Source organism: Stegostoma tigrinum, chromosome 12 (genome assembly GCF_030684315.1).
Source record: "Stegostoma tigrinum isolate sSteTig4 chromosome 12, sSteTig4.hap1, whole genome shotgun sequence".
NCBI classification, from domain to species: domain Eukaryota; kingdom Metazoa; phylum Chordata; class Chondrichthyes; order Orectolobiformes; family Stegostomatidae; genus Stegostoma; species Stegostoma tigrinum.
In genome coordinates, this window is record NC_081365.1 from 67,721,279 (window position 1) to 67,748,414 (window position 27,136).

At 39.7% G+C, this 27,136-nt stretch overlaps 1 protein-coding gene across 7 annotated transcripts in view; it reads left to right on the forward strand.

Annotated features, from left to right (window-relative positions):
• LOC125457049 (actin remodeling regulator NHS) overlaps positions 1 to 27,136 on the forward strand; it is a 396,554-nt gene that overhangs the window by 349,663 nt on the left and 19,755 nt on the right. For 6 of the 7 annotated variants that reach the window (XM_048540747.2, XM_048540751.2, XM_048540748.2 and 3 more), the window contains 3 exons: positions 5,216 to 5,278; positions 22,462 to 22,657; positions 26,709 to 26,840. In XM_048540747.2, coding sequence (XP_048396704.1) covers positions 5,216 to 5,278; positions 22,462 to 22,657; positions 26,709 to 26,840 — 391 coding nt within the window. The remainder of the gene's footprint in view (positions 1 to 5,215; positions 5,279 to 22,461; positions 22,658 to 26,708; positions 26,841 to 27,136) is intronic. The other variant, XM_048540749.2, reaches the window with a different exon arrangement.

Genomic DNA, 27,136 nt, shown 5'->3' on the forward strand with positions numbered 1-27,136 from the left:
CCATAACTTACAGGTTAATTGCAAGCAGATTTCAGCACTCACATTTTAAGGGTACTGGGGTAGGCCATTTAGGACTGAGATGAGGAGAGATTTCTCCACCCAGAGAGCAGTGAGATTGTGGAATTCAGCAAGTCATATTCACCCATATTGTTCAGGGAGCATTTCCCATTTCTGTGTCTCAGCATGGAACAATGTGTTTTGAGTTCTGTACTTTACCAAGGAGGTATGAAATCTGCTATCTGCTACAGCAGTAAGACATGACTCCTTTGCCAGTGACTGTCATTTATGGTCATGGAGGCAAATATTCACACAGTCTGGAATCTCCCATGCTACAAATAAAGATGTTTTCAAACATCACTATTTGCGGTGCAGTGCTGCCCAAGAGAAGTCAATGAGGGCCTCTATTTTAAGAGTTAATTTCATTTTATTCCCTCTTGCTAAAGACAATCAGATAAAGTGAGAACACAGCTTCAATAAGATTGCAGAATACATGATGCACATGTATCATTTTGCAGACAGCACATGTCAACTGTGCAATTAGCTGGAACCAAAAGGATATTTCCCTCAATGTCCTGATACCATGTAACCAGAGGCAATGTATCGTTCAGGACAATGCCTGGGGCTCTGGCAATGGTTACAATGTCCTCATTCTGCAACAGCCCATTATACCATCTGCCACAGCAAACCGCAAGGTGATTATTGAGGCTGTCCCCCACCAATATGGCTCACAAGTGCAGCTCACAATCCTTGCACACGCATGCAGCAGGCATCAGTTGAGGGCAAGATCATTTACATGCTGAAGGAACAAACCGAAATAAGAGGTGCCTGCAAACAGCTTTTACAGCTTATAAATCAGAAAACAATGTTGCACGAGGAGGAAATGGGAAGCGAGAAAGAGAATACGATTAGCTTCGATAGTTTCAGCACCTCGGCTGGCTCCAGCTTCACCAAAGGACACTTTGGGAATGGCCAGCACTTTCTCTTCCATGGGGGTTTAGAAATTGCAGGCAGTCTATTATTTTCTGGTTGGAATTGAATCATTTTCTCCTGAGTGACAGGACAAAGAGTATCATTGAGTGTTGTGTACTACATTTGTCTGATGTGGCTGTTTTGTTGAACAGGTATGAGGGAGGTGCCATTGTTGTGTAGTGCCTTGGATAAATTGCTGTGCTCCAAATGTTGGCAGTTCTCAACATCTAGATCAAGGAGAAGAACCCATCTTTCCTTTCTCCTGCAACATCAAGTGGGGTGCATTGCACTGCTGACCTGTTCTTGCTCCGGCTGATTTTTTGAAGGTCCTGATCAGCAAGTGGCATCAGGAGATCCAGTTGGCATCTGTAGCTCACAGGGTTACTATAGAAATAAGGCCCCAGGCCTGGATGGCAGCTAACCTCGAGCCTCAAACATGTATTACAGGCACATCGCCCTCTTCCCAGAGGATCAGGCACAAAACCAATTCCTCCCCTTTATCCTTTCTGTGCAGTTGCTTAGCAACATAATGCTTGTTTCTGTGCAATTCTGTTGGTGCGATCACAAGGTAACCGCTCTTTACAATGAGAGCAGAGATTCCTGTCAGAATACAGGAATCGGGAACATTTCAGTTGCAAGTTTGCATTTTCACTGCTTTGACATTTGTTAGAAAGCCTGTTTGATTTAATGCCGGATTTCCACAACAGCACGATTAATTCTGGCTCAGGCATAGCTTTCATGAGCACAGACTGTGTCCCTGAGTTTCAAATATCTTAACCTTGAAAAAAAGATTGCATCCTTTTCCTTATTGTGCTTATTAGGTTCCAGTCTGTTATTGATGTAAAATTTGAAAAGTTTGTGCAGAAATGACAATGTTACCACCTTAATGCCAATATATTCATTCCATTTATCAGCATAGAATATCTGGTTGGTGACAGGAAGACGGTGAGAGTTCTTACTTTAGTTTCATTCATACTCTAAGTGATTGAAGTACATGTTTTGTACAGTATCGAATTTTGTTTTGTTGTCATTGATAGCCATAGAACCCAAATATAAATGATCCACAAAGAATTTGTAAATCCTAAGCCACAGAATATATATGTGTGTAGCTCACTAGAACTTCCCTTTTTAAACAAATTCTCCAAATTCACAGCACGGGGATTAGTGAAGCAATTTGCATTCATTGGTATCTTAGCTAGATGAGCTCATGCATAGTGGTGGTGGCATGCAACATGGAGACTAAAGTCCGTGAGTGCCAACAAATCGTTTTGAATCTTTTATCATCTCTGTGAGGCTGTTAGTATGCAGACATTTATTATTGTCCTGTAGGCAGTGCGAGACATTTCCTTGGCAGACCAGGCATCTGGTAAAGCTCCTTGGTTCTCCGGACTAATTAATTAACTGTTGTTTTTCAGGCAAATTGGAACTGCTATTCATTAAAATATATAAAATGGGTATAAAACTTATTAATCACCCATATGTTATCATGACTGACTTTCATGGTAAGATTTGCAGTTTTTGATTACCAGGTTAATATTTGGATCTGCTCTCCATGTCTTTGCTAGCTTTGGTATTAATTTACCGTTCTCTTGCAAATCTCTCTCTGTGTTTCTCTTTGAATCCTGCCTTTCCCTTGACAGTGCCGTGTGATTCAACACCTGAAAGTGTGCATGGCATATTGCCACCTAGGACTGCGACGTACAAGCCATTATGTAACAGCCTTCAGTCAAAGTGCATCTTTTAAATTGTGATCTAAGTGCATGAAAACAATTATTGCAATCTGTGGCAACGACAAACTATCTCATCTCAGCAGAAACATAGAGGGGAACAGCAGCCAGGGAACAAATCTAGTGCTTAATTTTTTCAAACTAACAAACAGGGGCAAGTGTACGCATTGCTCGCACCAGGTTATAGAAGCAAATCCTAGCAGGGAGGGTGGCATAGTTCATTGGCATTGTGAGATATTTGTGTGCGGGAACAATGCTATTTGGGAGTAGTTGTAATCCATCTGAGAAGTTTATTTCTGGCAAGATAGATTATGAAGCGAGATTGAGGGTATAAAGAGTCTTCAGAGAGTTCATTTAGTGGCACTTTGGATTTAGATAATTGGATTTTAAAATATTACGAGAATATACTTGTGCCTTGATCTAATTTCTTCGGAGGCAAATTGGTTAGTGACCTAAGTATGTATGTGTCTCTATGGCTCTCGCATAATGTTAAATTAATGTTTTGTGTGTTCACATAAGAAAAATTATGACAGGACCTGTACTGAAATTAGCTTTGCCTTAGCTAGAACATGTCTGAATACCTAATCGCGTTACCTTGTCATTGACTCACAGCCCACTTCAATCTGCCTGACAGAGTCTCTTCATACACAATACTGAGGTGCCCTTGGCAAGGTGAATCCAACTTTGTTGGGCCTGCTTTGAAGCAGCTGCTCAAAATTGTGAAGACCAATCATACACTAGAATAAATGTCATTGGACTCAATTGACGACAGCTAAGATGTTGGAGAAGTTCTGTTGTTGTTCATTTGCTTCTGGGGAAAGCGAAGGGATTTGTTACACAAAACAGCTGTATTCAATCAAAGAAAGATAACTTTTGATGGCTTCCGATGTATATCCGCACAATGTAGACAGTCCCTCAGTCTAATTTTTTGCTGTACTGACAGAGGTACATCTTGTAGACATTGAGTTGCCAATAAGATCTAAGTAACTGTTGCAGTCATTAAAGTGCTGAAAAATGTGGCAACTTTAATTCACAGTTTCATCAGGGTTACTGATACTGCTTTGGTTATGTTAAAGGTAGGAAACACCTTAACAAAAGAATCTGCTGTCTGTTGTAAAGCCCTACCATTCCAAAGACAACTAGGATCAATAATTTTACCTGTAGCTTATTAATGGCAGTAACTTATTGTTCAAGAAAAGCCCTGCTTTTGTAAACTTTGACCCCATCTTGAGTGCATGCAGTTAAGATGTAGCAGGTGATTTTATCTTGTAGCAGATAACCACAGGAAATTGATGAATTCCCCGCTGACCTGTGGCAGAATGAGGCCTTGATGATTATTACTGTATCAACATGCCATTAGATAGCAGCAGTTGTCCACATGTGAAGTGTTCCTTTGAGCTCAATAGGAAAGGTTCACCCTTTCCCTCTGTTGAACGATCTATTCAATACCTCAGGAAGCCAGCACAGCCTCTGACCCTACTTGACTGAGCACTGACTGATTTTCTTCGTCTGATGAAGCATCACTGGATGCTAAACGAGCAGTTTGTTTTCCTCCCACAGATGCTGCCAGACTTTCTGAGCTTCTCTAGCAATTTCTGATTTCTTTTCAGGCAATGCATCACACTGTTTGCTTCAGAGAATGGTAACATACCCTTCACTATACTGTTCCTGCATAGAAATGTGTGAGGAATAATCAACTTCCATAGATTGAGTCTGGCTGCTGTTTACTAGAACTACAAAGCTTATTGATCCATGCTTCACAAAACTACTATAGATTGAATAAGAAAGTTGTAGTTACTTAAGATTTCATTTCAATCTGCACCTCTACGCATGGGCCATCTTCTCCAGTGATATTCTGCACGTTTCTTGCATACTGTAAACAATATTGCACAGTAAAACTAGTAACTTAAATTTTCTTCATTGGATTTTCATCTCTATTCTTGCAAGTTTAAAGTTAGTTGTTACATTTTCAGTTACTGGATACCACTTGGCATTGTTACCTAGAGGGAGCCAAGTATGTCGTGGAGAGTGGGATGTTGGTTGAATGGACAGATTGATGACTGGAATGTTTTTTACCCCTCACAGCTCAATCTATTTCAACTAAATTCAACTAAAATCTCTAACTAAGGGATAACCCACATCTTATTTTTGTGCATTGCTGTATAATGTACTCAGAAAACCTCAATATATGCAATTCTTAGTCCTGTGTGATCTATAACACAAAGCACAGAAAGGATTGAAAATTTTGCACAACTCTCATTTAATAATGCTTGTATAAATGATATTTATTCTTGCAGGAGAAAGTATGCAATACAGATTACTTAGAAGTCAGAGCCATTTAAAATGGCTTCAAAAATGAATGAGAATATTCCTGTTTGATATATCAATACTGTTTGTCAAGCATTTGTGATTAACTTGTATTGTTCGTTCAGATATTCATTCTTATTTTGTTTCTCATATTTTATAAGATATTTGTGTTTATTTGGTTCTAATATATCACTGCCCTGTTTTATTTGTAGTTTCACAGCACTCGTTCATCCTCCCCTACAGAATGTTGCCAAATGACCCCCTGGAGTAAAAAGGTACTGGACTCCACCTTAAGCCTTAGTCTTGCTGTCTGCCAGTCCTTACTCTGTGGCTTATGGTGCTTTCCTGAACTTTATAACACCATTCTATATTTTTCACTAACATTTTCTGGACATATTTTTTAATACTGTGCTGTCATTTGAAATGTACATTAAATGGGCACATCAGCATTGCATTTTAACCTAAGATTTCTAATTCAAATTTACATTGAAAACCAGAAAATACTATTAATGATATTAGCAGTTAAAGCACTAATGTATTGGCATGACATTCCTCTTTTTCTAATGCTGACACTTAATTTGCATGCTTTAATGCTTCTGCTCAGGTCAGGAATAGTTATTGTTAAGCATTCATCCGCTGAATCAACATACAATCATTTTTAGGGTTTAAAATGATATTGATGTTACAAGAGAATAATATAAAGCAAATTTATGTGCATAAGAAATTTTAGCATGCATGCCTTTATGTGTTAACAATACTGTGGCCTGTATTTTTCTGCATTGTGTAGCATTCTTTGTGAGGAAGATGCAATGTGCAAGCTAGTGAGGCATTCTGAAAAGTTGTGAACACAAGCTTTGCAATATATCTTCAGCCCTTGAAAATAAATTATGTTGGGACTAAATAATGAAAAGCAGCAATGATAAACTGTGCTGGTCAAGACATGCTGATGTATTGATAACATCAGGAATGTACATGTTGAAGGGTTTTGTTCCAAAGCAACAACTGCTTTTTGCCACAGCGAGGACAATGCAAAGAATGAGATGTTTTAATCTATTTAGATCTGCTGTTCGTTTGAGAATAGATTTAGATTTGGATATAGGTTTAGATACTATTGTCATGAGTACTGAAGTACAGTGAAAAATGTATAATGTCGTCACACACAACGACATCTTAGGTACAAAGGTAACTAAGTACCAACAAAACTTAGGCACAAAGTAGTAAAACTGACAAAATTAAAAAGCTAAGCATTACCTTCATAAACTAAGTGAAAAAAAAGAAATAAGGTAACAGTTACCATTAGAGTCCTTCTTACTGTAAACTAGAAAAATAAAGTAATAAGGTTAAACAATTGGCTGTCTTTGATGAGTCCTCCACTTAGCTCACTTTCTGGGAGACCTCAGCTGCCTGTTCTCAATGCCGCTGCCACAGATACTGGGGGACTTCCCTCACTGCTCACTCTTCCCACAGTGCCATCGCTGCAGCCTCCTCAGTCTTCTCATAGGATCATAGAATCCCTATAGTGTGGAAACAGGCCATACGCCCCATGAGCCCACACCGACCCTCTGAAGAGAATCCCACCCAGAACCCCTCCCTATCCATGTAATGCTCCATTTCCCATAACTAGTTGATCTGGCCTGCACATCCCTGGACACGGTGGGCAATTTAGCATGGCCAGTCCAACCAGCCTGCACCACTTTGGAATGTGGGAGGAAACCAGAGCACCCGGAGGAAGCCCCTGCAGACACAGGGAAAATTTGCAGACTCTACACAGACAGTCACCCAAGTTTAAAATCAAATCCAAGTCCCTGGTGCTCTGAAGCAGTAGTGCCAACTACTGAGCCACCATTCCAGCTCAAAGTTTCTGCTGTTTTTATAATATCCTCAGAAATCAGATTCTCTTCCTTTAGGAGTTGCACTGTAAAAACAGGCTATCTTCTGCTTAATTAATTTTTTAATATCTTTCAGGTGGCCAAATGTACAGGTTTCTAAGAGTTGTGTTAATGCAGTTACCCATCAATTAATAGGTTCTTTTTCAATACAAGCTCTAATATTGAAGTTACATCATTCATAAGTTACATTCAAAGCATACCTAAAAGAATTTCAAACTTTTGCACTCTGTTTTTCTGTTCGTCATAGAGATCTAGAGTGGATTATACTTGAAACACTCTTTTCCAACATTGAGAAGAATATATTTACTCACCTGGTCTAACTTTTAGTTAACTCTTGTGCATTTTGAGAATTTAGCAACATTTGAGGAGTCAAGAGAAATGGTGAGGTAGGGTTGTGTAGTCAGGGTACATATAAAATGAAGACTATTAGAAAAGAAATGAAATTAATCAAGGATTTATCACACCAGAGGTAGCAGTGCAGGAGCAGGAAGAGCGTACATTGACAGTCTAATCTGGCTATGAATAGATAGATAAGAATGGATTGAAGTGAGTGCAGTAATGCCTAGCTGGACAACAGTTAAGAGACTTGGAAAAAGATGGCGTGATTAATCATGTCAAAGGTTGCAACCAGGTCAAGAATGAAGTGGAAGAGTTGTTTAACTTTGTCAAGGCCAAGTAATATGGCATTTGGGCATTTGATAGGAAATGTTTATTTCAGTAGTAGGGGTAAGAAAGAGTGAGCTTTAATATACATGCTAATCTCTTATGTGGGGCATTATCCAAAGTCTGTGAAAGTCCATGTAAACCATACCCACTCATTCTCCCTTATCAACTCTACAAGTTACATCTTCCAGAAATTCTAGTAGATTTGTCAAGCATGATTTCTCTTTAATAAATCCAAGCTAACTGTGTCCAATCCTGTCACTGTTTTCCAAGTACTCTGCTATTAAATCTTTGATAATGAACTCTAGCATTTTCCCAACTTCTGACATCAAACTAACCAGTCTGTCATTCCCTGTTTGTTCTCGGCCTGCTTTTTTAAATGGTGGGGTTACATTACCAATCCATAGGAACTGTTCCAGAGTCTATACAATTTGGAGAGATGACCACCAATGCATCCACTATTTCTAGGGCCACTTCCTTAAGAACTCTGCAGTGTAGATTATTGGGCTCTGGGAGTTTATCAGCCTTTAATCCCATCAATTTCCCCAGCACCATTTCCCTACAAATACTGATTTCCTTCATTTCCTCTCTCTTGATATAGACCATGTGTTCCTAACACTTTGGAACAGAATTTGTGCCTCTTTTGTTAAGACAGAATTCGTTAGCCTTTTGTTACTCATTATAGCCTCCCCTTTTTCTCATTGTAAAGGACCTGCATTTGTCTTCACTAATATTTTTCTTTTCATACCAATAGAAGCTTTTACAATCAGTTTGTATGTTCCCCACTAGCTTACTCTCATAATCTGTTTTTCCCTTTTTAACCAATCCCTTTGTCCTCCTTTACTGAAAACTAAACTGCTCCCAATCCTTAGGTCTGTTGGGCTTTTTGAACAATTTGTATGCCCCTTCCTTCAATCAAATACTATCTTTAATTTCCACTGTTAACCATGGTTGGGCCACATCTCCTGTTTTATTTTTGTGCTAGACAGGAATTAACAATTGTTTCAATTCCTCCTTGCACTCTTTAAATGTTTACGATTGCCTATCTACTGTAACCCCATTGCGTAACACTTCCCAGTTTATCATACCAGCTCACGCCTTATCCTACCATAGTTTCCCCTATTTAGTTTCAGGAGTGCAGCCTTAGAATCAATGATGTTCCTCTCCGCGTTAATGATGAACTTTATCATATTATGGCCATTTTGCCATAGGGGCCTTGCACAGCGAGATTGCCATTTATTCCTTTCCTGTCCTGTCCTCTATTTGGTTCCTCAATGTACTGATCCAGTGGTCAGAATGGTAGCAGTTAAAGAAGACAGCGCACACCACCTCCCAAAGGGAAAATGGGGCATCCAATGCTGGCCTAAACAGTGAAAAGTCTACAAAACCGTAAGATGTAAGAGCAGACACAGACCATTTGGCCCATCAAGACAACTGCAACATTCAATAAAACCGTGGCTCATCTGATAATCCTCAGCTTCACTTTCCTCAAATCCCTTTCTAATTAACAACCTGTGTACCTCAACCTTGTATAAATTTTATGGCCCAATCTCCACAACTAACAGCCCCCTTCCCACACTAAAAAATTCCAGAGATTGACGACCCTTTGAGAGAAAAGGATTCCTCCTCATCTCTGTCTTAAACGTTGACACCTTACTTTGAGATTTTACCCTGTGGTCCTAGGCTCTCCCACAAATGAGAAAAACCTCACTACAGTCACGCTGTCAATCCCCTAAGAATCTCATATGTTTCAAAAAGTCTCCTCTCAGTCTTTTAAATTCCAATGAGTACAGGCTCAACCTGCATAACTTTTCCTCACAGGAAAATCCCTCCATATCTGGAATCAACCTAGTGAACATTTTCTCTATTATCTTCATTGCCAGTATAACTTACTTTAGATAAGGGGACCAAAATTGTTCTGACTTGTATAGTTTTAGCAAAAACACCCTATTTTTAATATTCCATTCCTTTTGACAGAAAGGCCCCTCAAAATGTTCATATAATACACTTCTCTGTACGTTATCCTGCATTTTAAATGAGTTTGATGCTGTAAAATTGGACTAATGTGTTCATTGGGATGACAAGATCTAACTCTGGGGCCGTGTAATCAATTTCTGAACTCATGGGATCATGTACTGGGACCATGCAGTCCAATGCTGGCATTGTGTGATCTAACACTAGCACCATGCAGTCTGATACTGGTGTTATGTGATCTAACACTAGCACCATGCAGTCTGATACTGGTGTTATGTGATCTAACACTAGCACCATGCAGTCTGATACTGGTGTTATGTGATCTAACACTAGCACCATGCAGTCTGATACTGGTGTTGTGTGATCTAACACTAGCACCATGCAGTCTGATACTGGTGTTATGTGATCTAACACTAGCACCATGCAGTCTGATACTGGTGTTGTGTGATCTAACACTAGCACCATGCAGTCTGATACTGGTGTTGTGTGATCTAACACTAGCACCATGCAGTCTGATACTGGTGTTGTGTGATCGAATACTTGCACCATGCAGTCTGATAGTGGCACTGTTTGATGTAATACTAGGACCATGCAGTCTAATGCTGGCATTGTGTGATCTGATACTGGTGTCATGCAGTCTAATACTGGGATCATGCAATCCAATACTGAGACTGTGTGATCTAATGCTGGGACCATCCAGTCTAATATTAGGACCATGGAATTTAATGAAACTGTGTTATCTAATACCAGGACCATGCAGTCTAATACTGGGACTGTGTGATCCAATACTGAGATCACGCAGCTTAATACTGGGACATTATAATCTAATACTGGGACCATGCAGTTTAATATTGGGACTGTGTGATCTAATACTGGGACCATGCACTGTAATACTGGGGTTGTATGATCTCAATGGAGGTTTTCTGCTACATCGTAGACTCAGAGCATGCTGTGTATCTGCTCTCTATGTCCTCTCATTAATTCAGTTGGGAAAAGGACAGGAACTGGACCTTTTAATTCACACCATTCCCAGATTCAAACCATGTTTTCTGCCTAATTGACTGATTTAAGGGAATTGCAAATTGCTACCACATCATCACAGTCCCCAAGGTCCATCCACGCGGAAACATCAGGATAAAGTTTGGGGTACTCCCAGACCCCAAGGCTTCAAAATAATAAAAAAATTCAACATCATCAGCTCCTGATAGTATCTGAGGAACATAGCAATTTTATCAGTCACATTACAGCACAGTCTTACTCACAATTGCATCACCAGCACCGTAAAAGAAATCAGTAAATGATCACACTCATATCAGTAATACAGTGCCATGAGGCAATCAGCAATCACACTTGTGGCTTAGCAGAGAACGCATTCCATTTTGACAGCAGCGATACATACAGATGGGTGTGAATACTGGAAAAGTGTTGTGTTACATCATTTCCCTTCATGATGAATTCTGCATTGATCTTGAGATATATCTAGAGAGAGACAGAACTGAGCTTCATATTTGGGGTAATGAGTTTTAGCAGCCCAAACATGCATCCTTTTGCATAGGCCTACAATGGTGCTGTCATCTGGCACAAAGTTAAAGCACATTTTTGAACGCCATTATCTGGACTATAACAGATGATATTGCCGTACCAGTAGGAGTTCAGTGGTGGGATATTCTAGAGTGCTCCACACTACATAATATTCGCATTAAAAAACATCACTGGTGACTGCCAAGAACAGCTGCAGGAAGGCTGCTCCCAGAAAGAAGATGAAACAGAATATGAATCCCCTGCAGCATACCAGCCAGAAACCAGAGCTGAACAGATGTCATGGGTATCAAGCAACATGTTCTGCTCTTGATGCCTGCACACTCCACTTTGTGAAAGTCAGACAGCATATTGAGCTTTGAACACCGTAAGTGAGAACTAAATCTCCCATTCTTAGGGTGAGGGATTGAGTGTCACTTTTGCTTCTGTAATTTTTTCCCAGATAATAATGTTACGATTCTTGCTGTAAAATTTAGGGGGTTTCAACATTTCCCTGTAGTAATGTACAGTCCATATGTAACATGCCATGTGTTGCTGCATGCACTTTATAAAGGAAATGTACCAAGTCCTTTTTCCTGTTTGGATCTGAAGCAGGTGTGAGAGTTCATCTATATATTCATACTGCAACGTGGAACAGCCTAACTAGTTTCATCAGCGGGAGTATGCATGTTCTGTCCAGATGCTTTGGATCCCAAGACCCGTGCTGGCATATGACTGGCCGTGAAGAGAGAACAAGCACCAGTTCTGTACAGTCCTCTGATTTTGGCCTCAAGCTCATGCTGCATTTAGTCTTCACTCTGCCAATGGTAGCCGTGCATCAAGCTGCCTAAGCTCAGTAATTCCCTGCCTGTATGGAGTTTGTGTACTCTCACGGTGCCTGTGTGGGTTTCCTCTAGGTTTCCTTCCGTAGTCTAGAGATGTGCAGGTTCAGTGGATTGGCCATGCTAAGTTGCACTTTAGGGTCAGGGATGTGCAGGCTAGGTGGATTGGCCACGGGAAATGTCGGGTTATGGGGACAGGGTAGGATGCTGAGTGTGGGTGGGGTGCTCTTCAGAGGGTTGGTGCAGACTGGATGGGTCGAGTGGCCTACTTCTGCACCACAGAGATTCTAATGAACTCTCCTTTGTCTTTTAAATGCTGGCATGTTGGTTTGAACAATCTTCTTTTGTGTTCTAATATTTTACAAAGGTAATATTAATAGAAGTACTCAAGGCGGGTGCTTTCACACTTCACAAGATTTTACACACCTGAGGCCCAAAAGGAGAGTAAGTTTAGATGGATGTAACTTGTGAACCTGCCTCAAACCCACCCATTTCCCAGTCAGCAACTTAAGCTAATTCTGCACAATAGAAATAGATTGTCCTGGGTTACTGCATTGGCCTTGCTTTGTTTTCTTAGAAAATGTACTAAATAAAAAATGGACATGCCTCAGAGGGATCTCTTGCCCTATTCCAGTTTCATACAAATTCCCAATTTGAAATTTTTGACCCCTTTTGGTTTTATGACAAGCAAGACATAATGTCAGTGGCAGTATTTCTAAAGCTGCCCATTTTGTTGTGGTAAGTAACGGCATCTTCCGAATTAAAGAAGCAACAAAAGTATATTTATGGTAATTGCACTTGCAAATTCAGACAGTAGGTATTTAAATTTCACAACTTCTGCCCTGAAAGTTACATTGTTTCCTTCCTTTTATATTTATATCCATGAAGTTGTTTTACAAACTTCAAAGAAGACTATTACTGCCTGGAATCAATCAGCATTTCTGCTGGGAATTTTCAACTCACTTATTTCTGATTATCATGGCCTTTGCACATTTGCACACAAAAAGTTCAATAATCTTTTGAAAGATCTCCAACTTTTTGCTTTCTGTTTCCCCTTCTGCACCAACATTTGATTTCTGAACTCAAGATTGTTATTTTGTTGCAGATCCATCCAAGGTGCTTGCTTTACACAATATCTAATTCTGGAGGAAACATCCTAAAATGCTTTCATTGTTACCTTAAATCTTCAACAACTTTCCTTCTGCATTCAGTGATAAAAATGGAGCTTTGCTAAAAAAAAGGTAAATTTTCTTGCTGGGTCTTCTTTATGATACTGAAGATGAGAAGAAGTAGAGCCACAATTTGAACATATGAAACAGGAAATTCTTGATGGATAGAGTATTGTACACAATAAACTGGCTTTCTGACCATTTGCTGGCATCATTACTGAGATGGAATTCCTCCAGAATGATTAAGCTTGTAATCTTTCATGCCTTGTTTAGTTTTCAGTTGGTTTCTTTAGCCTTCAGAAACAATGTTGTGACAGAGAACAATAGAAAATAGGAATCCATTTGGCCCATCAAGCCCACACCACTATTCGACATGATAATGGCTATCTCAACACCACACTCTCGCCACATCCCTTCACACCTTTAGCCTCTAGAAGTCTATATTCAGTAAATTGGCCTCCACAACCTTCTTGGTAAGATCAGAGAGGAATACAGTCACTTAGGGAGTGCTGTCATAGTCAGTCAAGAGGCTCACCTGATTTCAGTGCAAGGTATTGGTTGTGATCAATCCTGTTGATGAGTTTTAACCAGTCTGGGGTAGTGCTGAGTCAGTTTACCTGTGATGGGACAAGCAGAGGGACTGAGTATGATAACAGTGGATGCAAGAGTACTTAGTGGGGTGAAGCAGGAGCAAGTGAGGTGGTGAGCTTTCTTCACTCATTGACTAGGAAGCACAGAGGGCAGGGACGATTAATAGTTTGGGCTGATGGGGTGGGTGAGAACTGTTGAGTGGACATGACAGATGCAATAATGAGAATCATAGCCCATGAGTTTTAGTGAGAGGAGTGTGCATTGGCAGAGTTATCATCAGTGGTTGTGCTCTGAATGTGAGGTAGCAGAGAGAAGATGGTGGAGTGGGGAAAATCATTTCTCCCTGTGTTACTGTGTGTTGTTTCAGGCGGGACCCTGCACAGATCTGGGCTGCCACCTAGCTCCAGGTTGATAAGGTCTTGGTGACATGTACTCCTTTACCAGTCAGAGGGAAAACCACTGCCCTCCTTTCCACCAGCATCTCCAGGACCCTGCTGGCAAACTGAGGAGCTAACTTGCCAGTTAGAGCCCTTCCCTTAGAAAACACTGAAGCACCAGTGTGTGAGAAGGCCAATTCCCCTGCACTCCCTAAAGTACACTGAAACAGATGGTGCCTGTTGCATGAACGTTGTAAAGGCTCAGCAATTGGCAAAGATATCCACCTCTCCATTGCAAGATTGTAGGTGGCCAGTTGCTACGTACTGAGCTGAAGAGTGGGAGACTTCATGGGAAAAGCTACTGTGGGACACAGTGGACTGGATCCTGTGAATCTCACTTGAAAAAAAACACTTTACCAAAAACGGGGAGAATTTAATCATCAGAAACAAACCTTTTCAATGAAAAGATTTCTTTCAGGAAGTGCAGAAACTGATACTCACCAATTAATTATTGCTGCTATAAGATACATTGGGACTGATGATCTGATTTATAACAGATTTAGTCGTTTCATTTTTGTGGAGATGTGATGTAGGTTCTCCCCTTTTGGTCAGTAAGACTTCAGGAAATTAATTGTGACAGTAGGTCAATGCCTAATCACCTACATAATCTTAAAGCTAGCTGTCTTCTCATGCACTGTTTTGTGATGTGCATAAGGAAGTTAACCAACTTCAATTTGATTTGATTTCTTAATGTCACGTGTACCAAGGTACAGTGGAAAGTGTTGTCTTATGTGCTTTACAGGCAGGCCGTGCAATACAAATGCAACAGAGTAACAGACCAAAGTGCAGGATATAATATTAGTGCAGTAACCGAGAAGGCGCAGAGATAGATCAACATTAACATTAAGCAGGTCCATTCAAAAGTTTGATAATAGCAGGGAAGAAGCTGTTCTTAAATCTGTTTGTACTTTTACCTTTAGTCCAATGGAAGAGGGTGGAAGATAGTATAACCATGGTTGGAGGATTTTTGGTGATATTGGTTACTTTCTCAAGGCAGTGGGAAGTATAGATGGAGTCAGTAGATGGAAGGCTGGTTTACGTGATGGACTGGACTGTGTTCATAACTCTGTGTAGTTTCTTGCAGTCTTGGGAAGAGCAGTTACCATACCATGCTGTGGTACATCCAGATAGGAAATAGCAATAAAGCCCCAAACACTAGGTCAACAGAGGATCCATTGTAGATACCTGTATTTAGTTTCATTTGGAACCGCGTTGACTATTTTACAGGCTCTGTAGAAAGAATAGTTTCTCTTGACAAAACAGAGTCTCTTTGTCTCATTGGAGAATGAAACATCTATGAAAGAAGATAAACGTGTTTGAAAGCCCAAACTATAGCTAATTACTCCCCATGGCATCCTTAATACGGACCACTCAAAGATCTTTGCCAAAGAAGAAAATAGCAGCCTTCACAGGAAGAAAACTGGTCACTATAGTGATGACACTACGTCAAGTATGAATCCTGGACAGCCCTTATGCTAGTCACAAGGGCAAGCTGCTGACTGGGGAAAAAATGTGAGTAAACATCACTTGCACTCCACTGTAGAGTTCGTCTGTTACACTGGGACCACAGGTTTTTCATCATTTGATCGCTGTCTTCATATTAAAGAAAGATGTTTACAACAATGATTTCGTACAAAAGAGAGCGCAATGGTAATATAAAGTTTGCTAAAGAGGAGCACGCAGAGAAGGTGGTGAAGTAAGGTCTGTCTGAGCAAAAGTGCCACATGTGAAGTAAGTGTTTCATTCATGATTTTGCAGAGGCGTTGGTTTTCAGAGAATGTCCACCACCTCACAGTGATGGATCAAAACACCTCCCATTATGCTTTGCTCAGTTGGATCCAAATTAAGAGCTGCTCACTTCTAACCCCAGTTTCTTTCCCATTGACAATCCTCGAACATTAACCTTGACCCCCAGTGTATTTATTTGTGCAAGTTTATTTCCATTGAGGCTAATGATGCAAGTAAATTTTCTTGCAATTCTAATGTGTGTTCAAAATACTTAACGAGAAATGAATATAAAATATCTATCACTGTTATCAATGTGCTATGTAAGAGAGAGAGAGGCTGTTAATTTTTTTGTGAGGCAGTTTTGTTACTTCAAGAATTCTGCTGGCTTTGTTCCAGTAGTGTGATGGACATTTAACATCCTGCCATTTACAGTTGATGGAATTGAATTGTGAAACTATTCATAATAGAATAGGCGATAGAATAGTCACTGGAGACCTTTTGTTACTTTATAGAGAGACTTCACAGATAGAAATTTCAGTGACAAATGCTTCAGGACATTTGTCTTTAAATCTGCTGATCTTAAGATTTGTTCATATCAAATCAATGCAGCACATTTGCAAACTGTGCATGACTTGTTCATTCCCAATTTAAAACACAGGAAGAACTGACATACGCCATTAAAGATTAAGCTAGCATTAAACTTGTTGTATAAGGAGTTTATTCAAAGAGTGGGACAAATTAAAATCTAATTGTTCTCTAAATGGTTAATTACACATATCTATTGTATATATTAATTAAAAATGTGGCTTTTCAGAAGATGAATATTTTTATTTGTGTGTATTTATCTAAATAATAATAATTTAACAATTTATATTACTAGTTCTCTGATAAAATTAACTTTTCTGCCTAGTCAATGAACACTTTCTCCTTAACTTAAAAAATATACATTTCAAAATAATATTTTTTGAAAAGAATTGTTGAAAATTCCCTGTTCAGGACAACACCTCCGATCATAGAGTTACACAGGATGGATACAGGCAGTTTGGCCCAACTCATCCATGTTGACCAGGTTTTGTAAACTGAACTAGTCCCATTTGCCGTTAGATTTATGGAACAGAATTGAAACCAACACTGTACAACAGAACATTTAGCGGTCAAGATGCTTAATTACATGAGAGATCAGGAACCTGTCACCTAGTGGTGAGGAAACCTCCCATGATTATGTTAGAAGTGGGAATGTGCCCATGTGGGAAACTCAGCCATTTGTGGCAGGACATCATCTGGACCCTCAACAATGAGGGATGAAAAAGGAACAGCTTAGCTACACTGTGCCAATGGATGGGCCAGTAATAGGAAGGTGTAGTAGGGTGGACCCTGAAAGCCTTGCTCCCATCCTTGCTTCTGAACCCCTGCTTCTCCAGGGTGCATTTACTTTACTCAGTATTGCCTATGGTCTGCCAGCTAGTGGGCAGCATGTGGAAGGACAGATCTGCAGGGAAATTGCAGAGAAATGCCAACGTTATAGAGTTGTTTCAATGTGAGACTTCAATTATCCAAGTATAGACTTGGATACGGGTAGTGTAAAAGTCAGTAAGGGACTAGTGTTCCTCGTTTGATTCAGGAGAATTTCCTACAGCAGCATATGTACAGCCCAACAAAAAAAGATGCAGTCACTGTTGGACCTGCTTTTTACAGTCATGTGAGCCAAGTGGACCAAGCATTGTAGGGCAATACTAAGGAGACATTGATTATTGTGTTGTATTGATGGTGCAGAATGACAGCAGTCACTCCAGCATAAGAAACATCAATTGGTGGTGAGCCAACATCAGTAGAATAAGAAAGCTTTGGGCAGGATAGACTGGAGTTATAGGCTGTCGAAAGAAACTGTAAATACGCAATGAGCTAATTTCAAAGAGAATATGGTTTTGTGTACAGTAAAGGTATATTCTCTCAAAAATGAATGATGGGGCAAATAAATGTGGAATTCTCTGGCTGACAATGAAGATAGAAATTAAGATAACGAGGACAAAATGTGCTAGGACAGGTGTCATGTGGAAGATGCAATTGACAACCAAGGGGAATGCAAGGGAAAAGTTCAGAGCGGAGGTGAAAAGCATATTAGAGAAACAGAGATGTATTATGAGAAAAGACTGGCAGCCAATCTAATGGGGAATGCCAACACCTTCTATAGGTATATACATAGGGAGAGTGTTAAAGGAGGAGTAGGGCTGATCAGGGACCAACAAAGTGATTTACATACGGAAACAGGGAGAGTGGGTGCTACAGTAAATGAATACTTTTTATCTCCCCTTACTAAGGTTGGAGGTGCTGTCCTGAACCATGGTGATAAAAAAGAAAACAAGAAGGGTTCAAAATTGAGAAAGAATTAGTTTTGGAAACACTGATGCTACTCAGAGTTGATAAGGCACTGGGACTGGATGAGACAGATCCAAGGATATTGAAGGAAGTGAGCATGGAAATCACAGGAGCCCTGGCCATAATTTTCCAGTCTTCCCTAGACCCCAGAAGATTGGAGAATTTCAAAGACCATAGCCCTGTTCAAAGGGTATTGTAAAGAGAACCCCAGCCAGTACAAACCAATCTGTTTAATTTCAGTTTCTGGTAACAGTTATTCAGGATAGTGTTAGTAGTCACATGGAAAAAGGTTGGTTGATTAGGAAGATTCGGCATGAATTCCTAAAGAGGAAATCGCCCTTTAACTAACTTAATAGAGTTTCTCAAAGTGGAAATAGAAAAGGTCTATGAGGGTAATGCTGATATAGTGTACATGAACTTGTAGAAGGCATTCAATACAATGCCACATGATAGATTTGTGGGAAAAGTTATAGTTTATTGAACAGAAGGGACAGTATTAACATATTAATACAACATTGTTTGAGTGATAGGAAACAGGGAGCAATATTCAATGGATATTTTTCAGGGTGGAGAATAGTAAGTAGTGGAGTTCCCCAGAGGTCAGCTTGGGAACCGTTACTTTTTCTTATTTGTAATAATGATCCAGTTCTTGGTGAGCAGCAGATAATTTCAATGGTTGCAGGTGGTAGAAAACTTGGAAGCATTGTAAATGGAGGGAAGGGCAGTTTAGAATTACAGAAGCACATTGACAAATTGGGGGATTGGACAAATAGTTGGTAGATGAAGTTCAAGACAGAGAAAAGTGAGATAATGCATTTTGGACAGATAAACGAATAATAACGTGTATTATTCTAGAGTTGGGTGCTGGAGCAGAGGGATCTTGGTGCACATGTGCTCATATTGTTAAAGGTAACAGAATGAGTGAAGTGAGCGGTTAATAAAACATAGTGTTCTCAACTTCATTATCAATTCATAGAGCACAAGAACAAGAAGGTTATGCTGTACTCATATCTTGTTAGACGTCAGCTGCTGTTTGTGTGCCACACCATAAGAACAATGTGAATGCAATGGAGAGATTGCAGAACAGATTTTCATGAATACTCCCAAGAGATATAAAATCGAAATTACAAGGAGAGATTGGAGAAGTTGGGACTGTTTTCCTCAGAGAGAAGAACGCTGAGTAGAGATCTGACAGATGATTTCATAAGTGTGAGGATGCTGGTTAGCATAGATAGGGAGAAATTATTCCTGCTCATAAAAGGATTGAGAACAGGAAAGCGCAAATTTAAAGCGATTTGCAAAAGAAGCAAACAGAATTTGAGAAAAACCTTTTTGGTCAGGGTTAGGAATGCAGCACAAGGAAATGTGGTGGAGGCAGGGTCAGTGAAGGCATTTAGAGGGCATTGGTGATTATTTGAATAGCAATAATGTAAATGGGTACAGCGAAAGGGAGAATGATGCTAAGTCATGATGATCACTTGGCACAATGGACGAATGGCTTCCTCTCTACTGTGACACTCCTGCAGGACATCTGGGATCTGAGGGAACAGGCCAAGCATGTATCTCCTTAATAAATGAGATCAAACTTGGTGAAATTAACACCATCAGAACTAAGGAAGAAACCTTGGTTAAAGTGGATAAATTAATGTCAATTAACATACAGAAAAAGAACTGAAGAGAGCAAAATTTTGAGGTTTTGCACTTTGGAAAAAAGAATACAGGCATGGACTATTTTCTAAACGGTGAGAAAATTCACAAATCAGAAGTGCAAAGGGATCTGGGAGTGTTGGTCCAGGATTCTCTAAAGGTTAACTAGCAGGTAGAGTCTGTAATTAAGAAAACAAATGTAATATTGTCGTTTATCTCAAGAGGGTTGGAATATAAAAGCAGCGATGTGCTTCTGAGGCTTTATAAGGCTCTAGTTAGGCCCCATTTAGAATACTGTGTCCAATTTTGGGCCCCACACCTCAGGAAGGACATACTAGCCCTGGAGCGTGTCCAGCAGAGGTTCACACGGATGATCCCTGGAATGGTAGGTTTAGCGTATGATGAATGACTAAGGATCCTGGGATTGTACTCATTAGAGTTTAGAAGGTTGAGGGGAGATCTAATAGAAACTTACAAGATAATGTATGGTTTAGAAGGGGTGGACGCTAGGAAGTTGTTTCCGTTAGGCGGGGAGACTAGGACCCGTGGGCACAGCCTTAAAATTAGAGGGGGTAAATTTAAAACTGAAATGAGACGACATTTCTTCAGCCGGAGAGTGGTGGGCTTGTGGAATTCATTGCCGCAGAGCATAGTGGAGGCCAGGACATTGGATGCCTTCAAGGCAGAGATCGACAAATTCTTGATCTCAGAAGGAATCAAGGGCTACGGGGAGAGTGCAGGAAAGTGGTGTTGAAATGCCCATCAGCCATGATTTAAATGGCGGAGTGGACTTGATGGGCCGAATGGCCTTACTTCCACTCCTATGTCTTGTGGTCTAAAATAAAGATTGAATCAAGTGGGTAAGAAGAAATAAAAAAATCAAAATAATTAATTTTAATTTTCAATAAATCTCCAGAATAAATCTGAAGCAGCGAAACCACAGATGTGAAGTTGTTAATCTTCTGTGTCAGAGAGATTGACTGACTCTTGAAATAATTGTTAGTGTAGCTATTGTTTGTGGTCATACAAGGTTGTGAGTGAATTTCAACGGAGGAATGCCAGTGCAATGCCAGATACAGTGGCTTTACCCAATTGTTGGCTGATCGAATGGGCCAGCATGTTCTTTCAGTTGGTCATAATAGGTAAAACACACACTATAGTCAACCAGCCACATTTACAATGTCCAAAACATAATGTCCATGGTCAGATGTGATTTTGTGAATCAGTCACACTTGCTGCCCAGTTTTGAGTGCTGAATAATCACACTAATAACCAATCCCTTGAGCACATAACATGGTTCATTTTTGCACACTAGAAATGACATACGTTTAAACACATGGACCCACTTTCTGCAACATTTGTTCAAACTTTGCAAATTTTTAAAATTACTTGAGAGCTTAGAGAGCTTATCATTTCCTATTGCTTTCTCCTTGGCAACACCTTGGCCAGTCAGAATTGTCTTGCCAATCAATATAACATACTTTTCTACTGTTGTATAAATTGTTGTGATTGTTTGAAATTTGACATTCTTCTGTTTGTCTTGATAAATGTAAGTCTGTGCATTTTGGAAACATCTTCCTGTTTTCAAGAAATTATTGTGAGCTGCCTTAATGGGTGAAAAATCCTATTTAATTTAGCCAATGTTGCATCAAAACATGCATCATGAAATCATTTATTTTCTTAGTCTTTCTAAATAACCAAGAAAATTGTCTTAAAAATGCTTTCTTTATATTTTAGTCTTCAAATAATATCACAATATCTAGCGGTTGGTGTTGTATTGTTGATATTAATTGCACGCTTCAGCATGTTCAGCAGAAGAGTCTCAGTAATTTTTCTCTCATCGTTCGTCTTCACATTGATTGCTGTTCTCATCGATTAACCTTCAACAGATATACTAAGTATGCGTGTTTTTCAGCTTTAGGTTTATGTGCTTTGTTAAAATGTAAAGAAGCACTGTTTCAATAAGAAATGGTAAACCTTTCCCTTTGACCTGGAAAAGGGTAGAGCAGATGGGCATGTGCCATTCACGTTACGATATTGCCCACCCAGTAGTTCGGCTGATAAATGCACTTCCCAGGTTGTGAAGAGCCAAGGAAACCAGAAAGATCCCAGGTCTGTCGTGAGGCAATGATAGCAGCAAAGGTTTTGATTCATAGAGCAGCAACTTTCTGAACAAAGCAGCGAAAAATTTTGTCGGGGTTCCCACTTTTGATTGTCATCCAGCAACACCCATTGTTAGATCTGTCAATGTTAGAGCAATAACGGCAGGATCCAATTCAACTTAATGCCCCTCAGATTGAAATGCTGTTGACCCCCTGCTCCATAGACACGTCTCTGAATTATAGGTAGCTTATCGATATACCACAGGGTCAAAAGTACCTGTGGAGCCACATTCACAAAATGTGTCAGCTCCTTCAAGAGATGAGGGGAGTAAATCAGATAAAAGGGAATTTTCTGATCCAGTTTGCCTGATTTGCTCAATGTATCATGTGGTTGCGAACAAAGCAGGAAAGGTTTGCCAAGCATATGTTCATGGAGAAGGTTTTATGTAACTTGGTTCTTTCATGTAATATTCTTGTTGTTATTTGAGTATACAATCATTATCAAATTATACTCTTTTACAGTCCGTTCCATCAACAGATGGTGACAGTGATATGATCGATTTAGGTCAAAGACCGAAAAATCCAATACCGAATATTCCTACGACACTAGATAGGCATACGAATTGGAACAAAGATCTACCTCTTCCTACTCCAGAACAGAAGATGCGCCAGCAAGCTGAGGCTATTTCTTCCTGTGTTATTCCCATCAATGTGACTGGTACAGTTCCACCTCTTCATATTGATACAGAAAAAGCTATGCAGGATCAGGGTTGAGCAAACGCACAGAAAATTTGCTTTTACATCTGGGCGGAGTTTCATGGGAATATGAAACTTTTCATGACTTTGTACAAATGGTCATTCTTGATAGTGACTACATGCCATTCTGATGGACAATGGGAGCCTGAATTTGGTCATATCCTTATCCAACGTCCACATCCACCACATACCAAATTAATACCGGCACATAAACACAGTATAAACACTACTAATCAAACATAAAAAGACCACCCACACATCCACATACACACCCACCAACCACATATAATCATACCACTCATACATGAATACAGCACCCACACATGAACACACCCATCCACACAAAAACACACCATTCTTAAATCAACACACATCCACATACAAACAGACCACGCGCACAGACTGGCATTTCCTGGGAAACAATCAGAAAGAGAAACACTTTTTAGTTTCTGCTCTTTAGTTAGAGAATGATGCAGCCTTTAACAGGTTTATGTTTGATTTTATTCGGTGAATACAGAGAATTACAAGTCATTCTGAAGTTTCATTCATTTCTCTAATAGTTCCAACATTCAATATGCAGCATTAGGTTCCTAAACAACACATTTTTTTTCCAATTGTTGGTGGACATTAAGTTGAATGGTATTATACTAGTATAGGTTTGAGGTTTAAATAATCCAATTCTTTTATGCATGACTTTTGTAGTGTGTATGTGTTTAGATGCACTTGATATTATATGTTATAATTGTAAAGATTCAAATTTGTATTCACTATTATATAGTAATCTAAATTTGGTCATGACTGTATGAATTTGAAAAGAGGTGCTGAATACACAAAACTTTCTGAATTCTTGTTTAAAGCTGAATATTCATGATAGCAATTCATCATAATAGTTAGTAAAATTAATGCCCATGTAAACATATTAAAATACAACCCAATGTTTTCGTCAGTTGATTGAATTACACTTTAAAGTACTTGAAGTAATTTTTTTTCAGGCACACAATGGCTTACAAAAATCTAGAGATGATCTCATACTGATTTTATGTTGCTGTTGTAAGGACACCACAACAGTGGTTCAGCAAGTTTGCCTCAGGAGTAGCTGAGTCACAGTTTTATTTTCAGGCTTCTATTAAGTAAGGTGTTCTTCACTCTGGATTTCTACAATTAGCCTCAGCATTCCTGTTTTAGGAAGTGGCCAGGAGAAGCCTGCGATATGTTGCTAATCGGTATCCATCGGTTCCTGCTGCTCCTGACTGTAAGTTGAGGACACGTTTTGCCTGGATGCTGAAAACCCCTGATATTATGTGGCCTGTCAGCGCTAAGTGCTGAGGTGCATCTATAAATAAAGGTCACTTGACAGAGGTACCAGAAGAAACTGGACTTAATATCCTGGCAAATACTCAATACCATTTGAAAAGGGAGGAAATTTGGCTGCAAAAGCACAAAAAGAAATAAGAAAACGGCACTGCAGAACAATATTGTAACCTGTGATCATTAGTCCAGTTTTATAAATTGGCAGTGCTCTGCAGAAATGTAAGCTTCAAGGTCAGTATGCCCTTTGTGATCTTCTAGCGATTGTGGATGCAGAGATGTGTAACTTTGTGCCTTAATTGCTAAGGTATGCTTCATAAGTAGTCATTGCCCATGCAAATTCCCAATTTAGTCGTAAAGAAAGAAGCAGTGCGCATTTGAAGATGTTTCAGTTTTATGGTCACCCAGTACCCAGCCTGACTGGATCATTATTAACATGACTACTTCATGTGGCAATTGTTGACTGACATTGGGCTGTTTGCACTGTGTTAGCCTCACCAATGCTTTCGGTGATGTCATAAGCATAGACACCATGGAAACACCAATAACAGTTTGACAGATGATGCAATGTCGTACGTAGCAAGCAAGATGCCAGCTTCTATTTAAATGTAAGCAATAGATGGCAATGATGACAGTATCAATTATTCCAGGTCTCAGTGACTCCCTAATTCTCAGAACTGCACTTCAATCCACTCCGAGGAATAATTTGTTGCATTACTTTTTAATCCACTAGTGACTAAAAGCAAAGGTGTGTACAGATTATGACCCTAAGTGCAGAGAACGTTAATTTGTGGGAGCCTGATTCCTATAAAAGCTTCCAGATGACTTTCTCTTGTCTGATCCTTGGCATCTTTTCCCCACAGAGTGCTCTGGGACTGTTCCAGTGCCTGTTTGAGAAGTGGGCATCAATGTTAGATCAACATTCTTCAAGCAGGTGTCATGAAATCGTAAACCAGAGGGATTTTGCTGCACTTTGCATGCAACAAAAATTTTCCCTCCTGTGTTAGTCACCTCAATAATTTTAGTGTATCGTGTGACTTTTGTGTTTTTTAAAACTCCAGCCTCCAAAATTTGCCCCTGTTTTGAAAGGCATAGGATCTTCCACATGCCTCAGCCTCCCTCAGTACCTAACTACTCATTATTTGTGGCCATGGTCAGTGAGTGATAACAAGCTACTTCGCCAGGATAAACTAATTACTTTTTCATTTTACTGAAATTGTTCATTGCAGGGGTAATGTCACAAATGAAACCATTGGTTCTCTCACTTGTCATACACGAGGCCCTCTCCTTTTATTGCACCCTCCTATACATGATTTCTATAAACAATTTTAGCTTTCCACTCCAACTCAGAGATAATCCTGGCAACTTAATGTCTAAAGAATGCAGCTCCACATTGGGTAATGTTTTTGAGCTGCACTTTTTTTGTAAAGCACTTGAAGAGATTATCAATTCTTTACATACCTGAAAAATCAAAACGTTTCACAGAAGCTACTTAGTCCCTTATTGCTGTCTTTTTCTCAAAGCTCAAAGTTCAGGTTGGAACAGTACTACATTTTATTTAAAGTATTTCTTGGTATCCTCCACATTAGGAATAATGCTGGAAGACATGGATTAAGTATTCCAATACCTATTGGTTTTCAGTCTACTGTAACTGAATGATAGGTGTTGCTTAATATGCACAATCTGATCTATAGAATATTTCAGTTCCACAAGCCTAGCGACTCGCCAAGAGGTGTACCTTTCTTATCCCCACATTTAAGTATTGTTTGGCTTAATGTTAATACTTTCTACTCCCCTCATTAACTCGTCGTCTTTTTGATCTGGGTGGGTGGGCATTGCAGGAATATTGGCCATGCTAGCTTCATATGACCATTCTTCAAAGTAAGCACAGCCTCTGCGAGTGTTCATGGGCTGCTCAAATGAGAAAGCATTGTTACCTCACATCAACCTTAGCTGACCTCTGAACACGTGCTCACTTGTCTGGGTGTAGGTATTGAAAAACCACTGATTTCCCCGTTTCATAGTCTGATGGTCAGGTCACGTTGACCATTCCACATGGCCTAAAAATCGATCAGCTCACTGCTACCTCCTCACCCTCCTGAGTAATCTGATTGTTCATGATTTCTAATAATTAGCTCCCTGAGGTTTAACCCAGTGCTTCTCAGACTTTTTCCCACCGTGACTGCATCTCAAGCCTAGGAAACTGTCAGTGAGCAGTAGGTGGGAGGAGAGAATGTGTTAGACCGGGTGGATTGAGGTCCAGCTGTGGCTGCTGAGGAGCTGATGACCCTAAAGTTTCAGATTATGGTCCCCACAACGTTTTTTCAATGAGCAATTAATGCTTGAACGATTCTTAGTTTTCACATACTTGACCAAAAATGGTTTTTGTGTTTCCATTAAAACATTTGCTGCTGTTATAACCAGGGCTAACAATGTAGAAGAAACTAGAAACACACATTGTGCCCATGAGCGTTTGTACAGATGAAGTGCAGGTTGGTGTTGTGGTTTGGGAGCCAGTTTTTGGAAAAATGTTTAGTGATGCTCTGGATCCTTTTATGAAAATGCTACGTATCATACAAATTTAAATGAATTGTCTGAAACAGAATTTGGTACCAATATACTAAATAGATTTAGCAGTACGTGGTCCACTATAATATAATGCTTTTGAAAACATGTACGGTTTCCTTTTCCTTTCTCGATTACAGGAGTGGGTTTTGAGAGGCAGGTCATCGGCAGATACTCTTTTGTGCATCCTCAGTCTGTGCTGCATCGAAGGCGGAAGCTAAAGAGGCGAAAAACTATCAGTGGAATCCCCAGGCGTGTGCACCAAGAAATAGGTAACAGTATAAAAGCTCACCGAGTTGAACCTGATTTGAAGTATTTTTCTGCAAAGCCTACTCATAATTTTGAAGTAAACCTTAGAGGCAGACATAAAGTAGTCAGAGCAGATTTTTCTCACTCTTCAATGAAAAAGAAAAAGATTTGATTTCATTCAAACTTTCATGACCTCATAATGTCTCAAAATGCTTTTAAGTACATGGTTTTAAAGTGTAGCTTTAAATGTAGCTTTAAGTGTTGTTATAATGGGACACAAGGTGACTGTAAAGGTGACTAGATATTTCCGTCATGTTAG